At 41.7% G+C, this 13,089-nt stretch overlaps 1 protein-coding gene and 1 long non-coding RNA gene across 2 annotated transcripts; one reads left to right on the top strand and one right to left on the bottom strand.

Annotated features, from left to right (window-relative positions):
• Positions 1–30: 30 nt before the first annotated feature.
• LOC120512152 (E3 ubiquitin-protein ligase RNF138-like) lies at positions 31–4,651 on the bottom strand. The gene is made up of 3 exons (XM_039730160.1): positions 4,126–4,651; positions 3,087–3,252; positions 31–1,443 (listed from the first exon to the last, which is right to left on the bottom strand). The coding sequence occupies exons 1-3, from the start codon at positions 4,236–4,238 to the stop codon at positions 1,324–1,326; spliced, it is 399 nt and encodes a 132-aa protein (XP_039586094.1). The 5' UTR covers positions 4,239–4,651; the 3' UTR covers positions 31–1,323.
• LOC120512153 lies at positions 4,640–5,584 on the top strand. The gene is made up of 2 exons (XR_005629950.1): positions 4,640–4,891; positions 5,457–5,584. It is a non-coding gene; the product is annotated as an uncharacterized LOC120512153 (long non-coding RNA).
• Positions 5,585–13,089: the final 7,505 nt, after the last annotated feature.

Below are 13,089 nucleotides of genomic sequence, written 5' to 3' on the forward strand. Positions count from 1 at the left end.
CCTGGATCACTCATCTGATCCTTCTTGTAGATGGGCATTACATTTGCTAGTTTCCAATCAACTGGGACCTCTCTGGATAACTTAATTGTCATGGTTATGCTTGGTGCCATACTACACAACTTTACAGGAAAATGGTATATAATACAACAAACATTTAGTCAACAAGATTGGCAATGCAGGTGACAGACAAGTATTATGAACTATATGAATGTAAAGAGGTAGCACTTTCTAAGTTTTTTGACTTAGGAAGGTGTAAAAGGCCTTTAACTGCCATGTATTCACACAAATTATTTGCAATTTTTAGCTACAACAAGGTAAGTTTTCTTATGCTAAGCACAAAATAAACTTTTTTCCTAAACGAAGAGTAAAGCAGAAGAACATTTTAGAAAGTAAATTTGACTGTATATGCACCTCTAGCTAAGCCAGAAGAAACTGTAAAGACATGCTAAGAACATGAATATTTACAAGCGCAAATACAGCAATGGTAAATTTTTTTATACTTCTGTGATATTATAATCACAGGTATTCTACTGTAGCAAACTGCATAAATAGTGATATCAGAATATGCAGACATTTCAGTGAAACACGGCTGCAGCTAATTCCAGTAACAGCTTCAACTTGCAATAGACCGATGGGTTGAAAACCAAACACAGAAAAATTCAGACTGCTAAAAATAGAAAATCAATGGCAAAAAAAGGGCTATATATAATAAAGCTCTGTAAAATGGACATATAAAAAAGCTTTTCAAAAATAACCAAAAATTCCCAACCCCTGCCATCAGTGAGAATATATGAAAAAAAGGTTAGCTTTACTGCCTGAAAACAAATGGCAAGTGTAATTTGATATTATGGTGTGTAACATACTGGAATTCCTTATATATTTCATAAGAAATCTGTTCAAAATAAATTCAATCAGAAAGCAAAAGCTTGCACAGTAATGTTTTGAAACAGGATACCCACTAAAACAAACTTAGGAAAGGGGAGGGGGAATAAAAATAGACAGGAAGTTCTCCAGAGGTAAATATTATGAAGTATGTTACAAAGTAAACTGCTCAAATGCTGCCAAGGCAAGGAAAGCAAAATATAAATATTAAATACTTTTTAGGAGAGTCTCTAGAAGACATTTCAAAGCCATCATACAGAAAGGTTTTCTTCTGTCTGCTAAGAGTAGAGAAAAAGACCTGGAAAAACTCCTATTTTGAGGCACAAAATATGGATAATAATTAATGCAAAAAGAAGAAATGCCCTGGAAAAAAAAAAAAAACTTTCCATGGGGGGAGGGAGTGGGGAAAGAAGATGCACTGTTACACATAGAACACCCTGATTACCTGTTCCCTGTTGCATCTTGAGAAATCTGCAAGTTTGGCATAATTGAAGAAACACCATATTCATCCTGATACTTCTTACATGTTTTATAATGCTGTCTCATCCATGAAAATCTAACCTGAAAATAAAATGCCAAATTACTGAAATCATACTAAACAATCCAGGGATAGATAGAAGGAAGAGATAATTCTGCCAACAGAAAGCAATGCATGCAGGAATTATTTAGACTTCATGAGCAGCAGAAACCAGAAGTTGTGTCTCACTTCTGAGCATGAACACTTTCTTCACCAACAGGACATCTCCAATTCCTCTCTCCTGAGAGCCAGTGTCACTCTGTGAGACTGGAGAACATTGCCACTCAAACTCCTGGACATCTGAGAGCTCTCTCAGGGATTAGATGCAAGAAAACACCATTTAACTGAAACAAAGTCACTGGAACTACACCTCCCAGATCCAGGATCAATAGGTGATGAGCTACAACAGAGAGTGGCTGTGAGGATGGGATAAACACTACTGTTCCTTCAGTCTTCTCTGGCCTGCTGCTACCTCATGCAAGGAACATTTTCTTTTTGCATTAGGTGTGTTTGTTTACTCATTGGCAGGGAAGGGAAACAAATAGGTGAATGATCACCAGCTTAAGGCTGCCTATTGACCTTTAATTCAAATTAAGAGAATGAGTTGCTTGGATTTGCCAGAAGACAGTTGTGTTGGACATGCCCCTGAATTTCAGGTCCAACAGCACTGTCAGAAGGTTCTCACAGGTCTAGGGGCTGAACAAGATCATATCTCACATGCCTGTGCCTAAATTCCATTAAAGTTATTCTGTTTGGTTCTTCCATCCAGTTTACCAACTTGCAGTCAGTTTCTTTTTCCCCCCTTTTCATCCCAATGAATGATGTGGAACAATGTAAGCAGCTGAGGGCTCCATTAGTGCTGGTCTTCACATTGGCAGAAGTCCCAGGTGAAATATTCTGTTTGGTTCTTCCGTCCAGTTTACCAACTTGCAATCAGTTTCTTTTCCCCCCTTTTCATCCCAATGAATCATGTGGAACAATGTAAGCAGCTGAGGGCTCCATTAGTGCTGGTCTTCACATTGACAGAAGTCCCAAGTGAAATGAAACCAATGTAAAGACTACCTGGATTTGATGCATTTTGTTATAAACAAGAAATGTGGCTGCAATCCTGCATCTGTTTAGATAAAAAGAGACATAACTCTTGGTTTCAATGAGGGTCAAGATTTCACCCAGCGTTCCAAAAATAATGATCCCTTTAGAAAGGAATCGAAAGGAATGTAAAAGGACTGATGGGGAAGGAGGAAATTACACATGATTAATCATGTGGGCACTGCAATTAATCAATTCACATATCTTGGTTTTAAAATAAATTTTATAGCAGCTCAAAGCAGTTTCATTTCCATACTGAGAGTTTCTGAGGTTTTCCATATATCTGCAATTTCCATGTTCAGCTCCTCAACTTTCCTTTTGCCAGTTTTATAGCTATATCCATTTTTTCCATCTTTTGAGGGGAAAACCGGCAATCCACTTAAAATGCCTTTATTGACAATTCAAGATGCTCCTTCAGTTTACACCTGTTAGCTACAGCTGGCAGGCACTGCATGCCCAGTATATGAACAAGCCATACAAAGCTCAGTTCAAATTACTATAGGCTCTTGAGCTCCAAGATGAGAATGACACACAGTAAAGGCGTGTCTGGACAAAAACATGAACAATTTATTCAACTTTTTTTAAAGTTTTACTCTACCTGCTTCTCACAGCATCTACAGCCCCCAGAAGCTTTCTTCATACTGTTTTCAACATCTAGAGCCCTTTTGGGATACGTTCTTTCTTTTTTAGTCACGCTCCCCCGGCAGAGAGGACAATGTGTTCCACTTTCTCTTATAGCCGTCAAGAAGCACTTCCTGCAAAACCTAAATTGAAAAGTTACCACAAACACAGGTTAGCAAAATATACAGAGTTTAGTTACTTTGTCCTTGAAGAGAGACTGAAGATTGTTAGGGGAAAAAAAAAAAAGGAGCAGAGTAATAGTTTACCAAATACAAAGTTTGACATTTAAAAGAAACATGAAATAATGGTGCTTATGATAAAGTATATGGAAATCAGGGGAGCTTGGAAATGCACTCTAGATAAAACTCCTCTTATTTATTGACTGGTATTACCGAGCTGCATACCAGATTGATCACTAATGAGATATTAAATGGTGCAGCAAGCACGTGATTTTGGACAATCTTATCAGGGTAACTCCTGTTTATTGTCCTTAAGCAGAGCCAAAACCACTGCAAGGCTTCATTCAGCACGCGTTTCCAGAGACCTCAGGTCACCAGCTTTTACAGCTCTCCTTCCTTACGCACCAGCTGCCAAAGCTATTTTGCTTTTCTACAAAGTAGCACGTTGTAATCAAACGTCCCTCTGGAAAAAAAAATGCTGAATAGATGAACTGAAAAGAGAGAACAACTCACACTACCGTCCTTGTTCGAAAAGGAACGGGGAAAACCATGAAGTTAAAAACCGCGAGTTAGCTCAGACGGTACAGCAAAACTCCCCCACCGCCGAGCAGACACCCGGGGAGGTGGGGGGGCTCCTCCTCAATGACCGGTCCTCGTCGGCTACAAAAGAAAGAGGCGAGGGGAGGCTGGAGCAGCGCTGGGCTCGCATCCTCACCGCCAGCGTCTCCAGGCCGAGGGTCCGTGCGCCGGGAGCGGGGGGAGCCGAGGAGCACAAGGCGGAGAGCCGGAGGAATCGAGGAAAAGGCTTGGGAAGGGGCGGGGGGTCGGGATACCCACACGTGCTGGCAGTTGGCGGTCCTCACGGGCGTTTTGAACACCTCCTGGCACACCGGGCAGTAAAAATCATCCTCGCTGAAGCACGCCGGGGCCGCCGCGGCCCCCTCGGCCATGGCAACACGTAAGGGCCTCTCCGCCAGGATCGGGGACGACGAACAAGCCCCGCCCTGGCGGGCTGAGGAGAGCCCGGCCCCGCTTCGCTCCCGAGGGGCGCTGCCGGGGTCCGAGAGCGGATGGCTGGGGGCACCGGCGCCGGGTGGGATCCGGGCCGGGCTGCGGCGGGGCAGCGGAACGAGCCCGGCCTGCGCTCCGCCCGCCGCCCCTCGCGGCTCCTCCCGCCCGGCCCGAGCGGCCCCCGCCCCGCGCTCTACCTGGCGCTGCCCGCGGAGGAGGGACCCGGCAGCTCCGGCCGCGCTCCCGGCGGCACCCGGGGGGGCAGGGGCGGGGCCGGGGTTTCCATGGCGATCGCCTCCCGGCCCGGCGGGGCTGCTACGACACGGCCCCCGCTCCGCCCTGTCCGTGAGGCTTCCCCGCTCCGCCCACCGCGCTGCGCCCGCCCCGCCGCCCTTCGGCGCAGCAGCAGCGCTGCCGGACCGGCACGGGGGCAGAGCTCAGGCGCTGGGTTATTCCTGGGTGGAATTGTCCAGTCTCCCTGTACTCGGCACCCGTCAGGCCGCACCTCGAAGCCTGTGTTCGGTTCTGAGGCCCTCAGTCTAGGAAGGACACTGGGGTGCTGGAGCCAGTCCAGAGAAGGGCAGCAGCGCTGGTGAGGGGTCTGGAGCACCAGTGAGGGGCGGCTGAGGGAGGTGGGGTTGTTTATCCTGGAGAAAAGGAGGCTCCTTATCGCTCTCCGTCTGAAAGAAGGGTGTAGCCAGGTGGGGATCGGCCTCTTCTCTCCATTAACGGGTGACAGGACAAGAGGAATTAGCCTCAAGCTGTGCTGGAGGAGATTTAGGCTGAACAGCAGGAGGAATTTCTTCAGGGTGATCAAACATTGGAATGGGCTTCCCGGGGTGGTGATGGCATCAGGATTCCTGGGGATGTTTAAGAAAAGATGGTACTTAGTGCTGTGCTATAGCTGATTTGGTGGTGTTCGGTCATAGGTTAGACTTGATGATCTCAGAGGTCTTCTCCAACCTAACTGATGATAGAACTCTGTGGCTGGTTCTAGCGGTGATTTTATGGAGTAGTTTTAGTGGTATTACTGACAGTGGGGGCAAGTTTTCTGCCTCCTGACAAAAAAAAAAAAAAACCGAAACAAAAAAAAACCCAAAAAACCAAACCAAAACAAAAAAACTTAATTTAGTGGTATGATTGTGTTTTTCTTCCAGAATAAGAACTATAAAGAATATCTATCTAGCTGTATACTGATGCCAACAGAGTTCTGCAGGTGGAGAAGACTTTGGATCTGTTAAGCACATCTAGCACTGACCTCATCTGGACATAAATCTTGGCATATAAAAAAAAACCTAAAATGTTGAGAATGCTTTAAAAAGAAACAGATTTGTAGAGAGTATATCAACTATATTAATTTGTGAAGGTTGTAATCATAATAAATCTAAGATTCAGACTAGGCCTGGTCTTTTTTTGCTTAGAGATTATAGAATGGTTTGGGTTGAAAGAGACCTTAAAGACAATGTAGTTCTATCTGCTCTTCCCTGAACAGAGACAACTTTCACTAGTCCAGGGTGCTCAGAGCCCCTTCGAAACCTGGGCTTGAACACTTCCAGGAACTGAGCATGCACAACATCTCTGGGCAACCTGTTCCAGTGCCAGGACTGAGAGAAAATGGATCCTTCATCTTGGTTCCCCTGTCTCCTTGACTGCAGCTGTCTGTACCATAGATGTTCAGAGGAGATCTCTAGGTGGGCAGATTGCCCTCTCTCTGACCTGAGGTTAGACTTTCAGAAAAGAGAGTACAAAACATCAAGAGCTGTGGTTCACGTATTCTTTCAGACTCCAGCATTTCAAAACCAAATGAAAGCCTAAATGCTTTAGATATCCACCAGAGCTGGTTCTTGTAGCTGCTAGTGATCAGCAGCAAGAGACAATGCCCATGACACCATCTGGGTTCTTGGTTTGGAAGGGAGAGGGATCTGCAGGCACTGAAGCTGAAGCCAAGGTCTCTCTTCAGGTGAAGATGAGAGATGAACCATCCTGTGATTTTGTGAAGGATGTTCTTCTTGTTCAGTATGTGTCACAATGACTATTACCTATTAAGGTTAGTATCTTCCTAAAGGAGAGCAGAGACAGCACAACAAAAACCAATCACTGCCTGAATGCCTTCTTTTTAGACCACATGGAGACAAAATTTGCATGCCTCTAAGTACCAAGAGTTCTGAGACTCTCAAGGGAAGAAGCACTTCTAAAGCCTTTGGCCCAAAGTGAAGTAAGTTGCCTGGGCTGGGATATTTGCTGCCCATACTTCAGGTTGGGAGAAAATCTGGTGGAAAAGGCAGAACTCCTTGAGCAGGGATCTCCCAGGGGAAGACAGGCCTGGGATTTGAGATGCTGTGGTAAGTTGTCCTCTGGTAACCATGGCTGTGCTAGCTCAGGAGGTTACTGCTGTCCTGCTCTCATCCTGCTGATATGGGTTATCTGGACTGTTCATAGGCTGGCAAACCCCCTACTGTTTAAAGTGATTGATTATCTTCCATGGAATGGAGCAGGAAGCCAGACCAGTCAATCTGAGTGGGTGACTAGCAGCAGCTGGTGGCAGTAACTTCATCAGCACTGCAGGGACAGCCAGAAGAAGACACAGAGCTACACCTTAAGTGCTAAATAGCTGCTGTGTGCTTCTTGTACATGCTTGTGTCAGTGAGGATGACACCACGGCTGTATATCAGCTTCAGGGACACACTAGCCAGGCTGTGAAAGTACACGAAAAGGAAGAGTTGCAGAAGCCTCAGTTCAGATGCTACACAACTACCATTGGGGTACAGGCAGCATGGCCTTCAGCCTCAGCACATGGGAGGCTGGCAGAGATGGGCTCCCAAGTCTTACTCTTCTTGTAGGATTTCAGCAAAACAAGGCCTTATGCATCAGTTTCTCAATCTTTAAAAAGGGAGCAGATTTTAATCACCAAATAAGGCTGTTTGGAAGTTTAATTACTGCAGGTAAAGAAGGTTATGTCTTTTGAAGGCAGGTGTTAAACAAAAGCAAAGATTTATTACTAATGCAACATGATAGATCCATTTGAACTTTCTTCAGGAGACTGCAGTGTTTATTGATTAGTAGCTTTGGCAGGGGGAGAAATTGTGCAGCTGACTTCAGGGAAGTAAACTACAGGAAGGTGTCGGTGAAGGCATTCATGCTCTTGTTAACATTATTGTAAATCTTGATCCTTTAATAAAGCTGTGACCTTGGAGCTGACAACTGGTGCACTGTGGAGCAATATAGAGCATGGCACAAGCCTTGTAAATCTTACGTAGTTTTTGCCATTCACATAAACAACATGTAAAGAGAAATCAGGCAGATGAAGTTTATGAAACACATTTATTTGAAGGAGAGCATTTTAAATCAGACTTTTTAGATGAAATGAAACCAATGGCCCTTCCAACTTTTTATTCCTTGTGATAAAATGTGTTTGTGAAATGAAATCTCAACAGTGAAAACTTTTAGAACTGCTTGTAAACTACTGTTTGCAGGGGTAAACGGACACTCAAAAAGCACATTTTAGATCACCTTGCACAACTATTGTACAACTTTGTAGAAATACTTTTGTACAACTATAATTCTGTTGCTTTCTTGACAATGCTGGTGCAAGAACAGCCCATCTACTTGCCAATATGAAAAATGCAGAGATTTGTTCTGTGGGAGCAGTCAAAGATGGATGTGAGCAGAAGGGGAAAGAGACAAAGCTGTGTAACTGCAGAGAGGTTAAAAGGTGCCATGTGCAAGGGGAAGGACATCTTTTTTGCTCTTGCCAGGTGTATCTGCAAACACTAGCAGCCACAGACAAAACTAAGGACAACACTCCTACAGCTTATTTCATACAAGTAAAAAGTTTTTTGGATGTCCAGGAAGCAATAAATCAACTTTTTCGCTGTGTTTTAGGTTACTGTGCTCTGGCAAACTAGATGTGTTTTTAGTTACACAAATCTTCCCACCATATCAAGCAACACCTTTGGAACAACACTGTCCATCTTTTCTGGCTGAGGAGTTTTCTTTTGCAAGGGCAGTTTTCAGAGAAAATGAAGGCAACTTTCCTAGGCACATGACACATTGAACCATTCTTTTCCCAAAAAGGAGCCATTTTCTGATTCCAAAACCTTAAGTGTAGAGGGCAGTTTCCTTGTTAATATGTTACCAGGTAAGTAAAGCTGCTCTAATCACTGTATATGCTTCAATGAATGAACATGAATTTAAATTTTTTACAGATCAAATGCATCTTTGAAAGATACTATGCTATACTGTACATGTAAAAAAATGGACATGCTTTTTTAAACTTACACAGTAAGAATGGAGATTAGTTAAAAGATTCCATTCTCTTGAACAGAGTTCAATTTTTTCTTATTATAAATAGAATATTCGCTTCTTGCTATCCTTTCAAAATAGCTTTCCTTTAACCAACTTTGCTTATTTTAAGTCTCATCTTGCACTGTAAATGGAAACTTATGTGCAGCCCTTGGCAGTGGGTAGTACACACAGCGCTGTTTAGAGGGGGGATTTGTTCCAATTTGTTTGGTCCTGTTGCATCTGAAATGCTGCTGTTTGTCATCTACCTCCAGCATGGCATTGTCATCCTCAATACACACAAGATTGGCCTGCTCCTGGAATGGAGCTGCAGACAAATAGGAGAGGCTGCTGTAAAAGCCAGTGTGCCTGTATACTGTACACATTAAAGCATTAGCTCATATAAAGGTGCAGACTGCATAGACTCTGTGTGAATGTTTCCTTTAATTTATTTGGGGTTCTGTCTCTTAGATGATCGTGGTTAAAGTGGTGAAAACTAAGCTGCAGTGTTAAAGGGAACTGAGTGTGTTCCCCCCATCCCACCCACTGTGAGAAATGGGAGTGCTGGTTGATTTGTCTACAGGTCCTTGAGACTGTAACCTCTCTAAAATACCTCTTCTGTGAAATGTGAGAGTCAGAGTCTAAAATGCCATGGCAAATAATCATCAGAGAAGTAAATTATGTTTATCAAGATCCAAGTCTACACCCTGTTGACCTCAAACCTACAAATGGTGTCAGTAAGACCCCACAGCTTCCCTCCATGGGCATTCAGAATTAAGCCATTTATGTGAAATTATCAAAACTTAGAAAAAAAAAGTTAACCCTCCCACCATGACAGAGTCCTATATAAGACCACATAAGCTGTTTTCAAATTATAACTTCAAAACCCAGACAAGAAGTTATAATACATACTTCCCATTTCTACACATGGGAAGTAGAAATGGCACGTGCTGGATTTAAAATCAGGCAAGCCACTGAACAATGCTCTTTGACCTGGCTGTAAGTAACTGTTTGTTGTAACCATAATAAGACTTACTACACATTTTCAGTGGTCCAACGAGCACTCACAATGACAGGAGTGCCTCAATTTTAAATATTATATGCATACCTGCTTGTCTAAGAGAGATGGGGAGGGGGAAAAAATATAGGTACATTTGTCCTCTGCTGTCAAAATCAATTAAACAATTAATACACTTTCTCTATTATTTCCTATCAGCAATGGTTGCTAGAATCAATCAGTTTAATGTGGAAATTCAGTAAAATAATATGCTTATGTACATTACTGCCGCTGTCCCTTCTGATCTGTGGTGCATGAGACATGGCCCGTTAGCTCACCCTCATCAACTTTGCTTGGGCAATAAGGAAAAGAGGATCTGGGAATAAGAAGTACTATGTTTTTAGTGGATACTGAGTACGTGATACATTTTTGTTACTACAAACTATAAAAGAATTATTGAGATTGCTTTGGCCAGACATCGTAAGGATCCTTCTTTTGCCAGACTGCAGCACGGGTGTGTAACAGGCACCTGATGTATGTTATGCTGGCAAGAGGTCAGCCTTGCTAATGGATGCTGCACAGTTCTCTGCCAGCATGTCAGGATATCGATCCAGAAAAGCACTCAACTTATGTTATGGTTATCCATGACCTTAGGGAAGAACAGATGAAAATACTGATCACTACCACTACAGGCATTTTCTGAAAGCATAATTTAATCGCTGTGATATTCTTGGAGCAGGCGTGACCAAACTATCAATTCTCAGGAGTGCTCATTGAGTATTGACACCTCTTAGCAGAGGACTCCTACTCATTTTTCAGTACAGAGCATGGTCCTTTTGCATGGTGGAGACAATTTTTCAGCTCAGTGTAATTTTCAAATGTATGTGGACAAATGTTCAAGTTTTTCTGAGCATCAGAACAGTAACCAAAAAGGAGATAAGTCTGTCTTCAGCAACCTGAATAGCATGTCATTTAGGAATTTACACAGCAAAGAGTATAGGGACTTTAAACTTATAAATAAAAACATTTCAATAATTATATCAAAATTGTTTCTTATCATTAATGAGCAAAACTACAGGCCACTGAATTTCAAGACCTGAGTAATTTTAGAATGGCTACACACTTAATCAAATTCTCTAATGTGTCCTGCTCTGAAAGAGAATGAAAGGAACAGAGAATTTGAACTTTTGACATACAATACACACATTTTAAAATATATATATTCTTTCTATATACTATATATTAATAGTAAGAGCTGCCAATCTTCATAATTCAAAACTGTTTCTAAAGAACAAATTCTTAGGAGGTGGTCAATTACATTTAAATTATGATCAGTCTTATTCAACATTTTCAAGGAGTTTTATTTGAAAGTAAACATAATTCTCCCCCAAGAAAAACAGCAAATCTTATCAATATATGGCTGTTTCTAGAAAGCAAGTCATGTGGAGCTAAAGTCTATCAAACTACTAAATGCCAGTAAAATGTATGTTTTGTAGCCATACACAAAAATTAGCATCCATCTTAAGTACTATTCCAGTATTATAATTTAAAAATATTTGTAAAGGATTCATGTTGAATTACATGAAACAGCAACAATTCCAACTAAAACAAAATAGAACAAAATCAACAAAGAATTCTTCTACCAAACTGAATTCACTATGTTGGGATAACAAATTTAAAAGTCCTTTTAAAAAGTCTTCAACACTGAGGTCTACCTTATTACAGCAAGTCCAAGCTTCTATGTAGGTCTGTATTTTTCTACATATTTTTCCTAAGTTCTTAAGTGAAGTATTACTTTACTCAGACATACCTAAGCAGTGAGAAGCAGCACTTGTTATGGTTTATACCATGACTTATTCATGCTAAATCATTACTCAATATATTCTAGTTCAAACCTTATTACAACATTGTGGCTATACCTAGGGAAGAATCTCCTTTGACTACTGGCTCAGTTCCTCAAGCATTGTATTACTGGGTCAGTATTGCACTAATATGTTATATAATAATAACATGCAGGTTATAAAAATAAAGTCCATTTGGGTGAAATAATTATTAATTTGTGGTGAATTTATTTGTCCATTATATTGGCTCTTAATATTTTTTAATTAAACCTGGAAGGCAAAAGGGAAAAAAATTTAGTTTGGGGAGGGGGATCCTCCCAGATCAGATCTGGCTTGTTTTTTGTGATGAAAATCTAGACCAACTGCACTAAAATCAAAAAATATTCCAATGTGAGGGCCTGATTCTGACCTCAATAGTCTTCAGCCAAACTTTCTTGCAGATTCATTAAGGATAACTGGAGTTTGATAGTGCTGCTGCTACTGGCTGTCTGATTTCCATGAACTCCGAATCTCCATATAACAGTGAAGTACTATACTTCTGGTATTGCACAATCCTGAGGTATTTTTTATGCCCTTTATCTGGTCACAGTCAATGTAGTGGGTCAAGAAGATTCAGCTCCCGTAGGTTTAGGTCTGAGATTAAGATTTACAATGGCACTGGCAGAATGTTTTAGAGGTCTTTTAGATATCAGCTTGATGAATTCAAAAAACTTATTCTTCCATCATTATGCTGGTGGAATTTCTGTTTATACAGAAATGTTTATATATGTCATTAAAAAGGTGGAATTTCTGTTTATACAGACATGTTTATACATGTCATTAAAAAGAGATCTTAATAGTGTTAGTTCTCATGCATGGATACATCTCTGGAATTGTTTAGCAGTTAGTGTTCAAGGCTGCAAACCCATATTTTGCATTCTGTTCAGTTTCGGTATGTACTTTCTGTCTTGGCCATATCAGTGGCTGGAATTCCTGCAGAAGGAAGATAAGTGCAACAGTAAGGACACATCCATGCCATATTATTTAGACCTGCAGAAATACAGAAATGACAGAATCTCTACATAGAAAGAAACAAAACCAAATGCTTTAAAATAGGCATTTTCAATAAGGCAGGGTGTATAAAAAAGAAAAAAACATTTTGCACCACATGACATCCCTGGTGTAACATGCAGGATATTTGTTCTTCTTAGAATATGTTGTTAAGATTGTGCTAATTGGTCCTGCAGCCCTGTTTGCATCAAGCAGAGAGCTGAAAACAGACAAGCTGAGCCTCCTGGTAGCACCAAAATCACAATGAGTGTGAGGATTCACTGAGAGCAGAAGTGAGGATCTCATTCCCCATGGGCCAGGCAAAGCCCACAGTCAGTGATTTGAAAACCTAACATCACAGCGAAGATTATTTCATTTTCTTAGGGTTGCTGCTGGACAATGTCACAAGTATGCACATTAACAGTTTACTTAAAGCCTTCCTGAGCCCAGAAACAGAAGAATACTTCATGCTGCTCCTGTAAGAGACAACCATTTTGGGGCTGTCCTGTGCAGCCAGGAGCTGGACTCCATGATCCTGGGGGTCCCTTTAAACTCAGGATATTTTATGATGCTATAAACTATCCACGTTGTTGAGACAAGGCAATTTCTCCACGTGGTGAAGTCAGGAGATGGATTGTTACA

Source organism: Passer montanus, unplaced genomic scaffold (genome assembly GCF_014805655.1).
Source record: "Passer montanus isolate IOZ18808 unplaced genomic scaffold, ASM1480565v1 scaffold70, whole genome shotgun sequence".
NCBI classification, from domain to species: domain Eukaryota; kingdom Metazoa; phylum Chordata; class Aves; order Passeriformes; family Passeridae; genus Passer; species Passer montanus.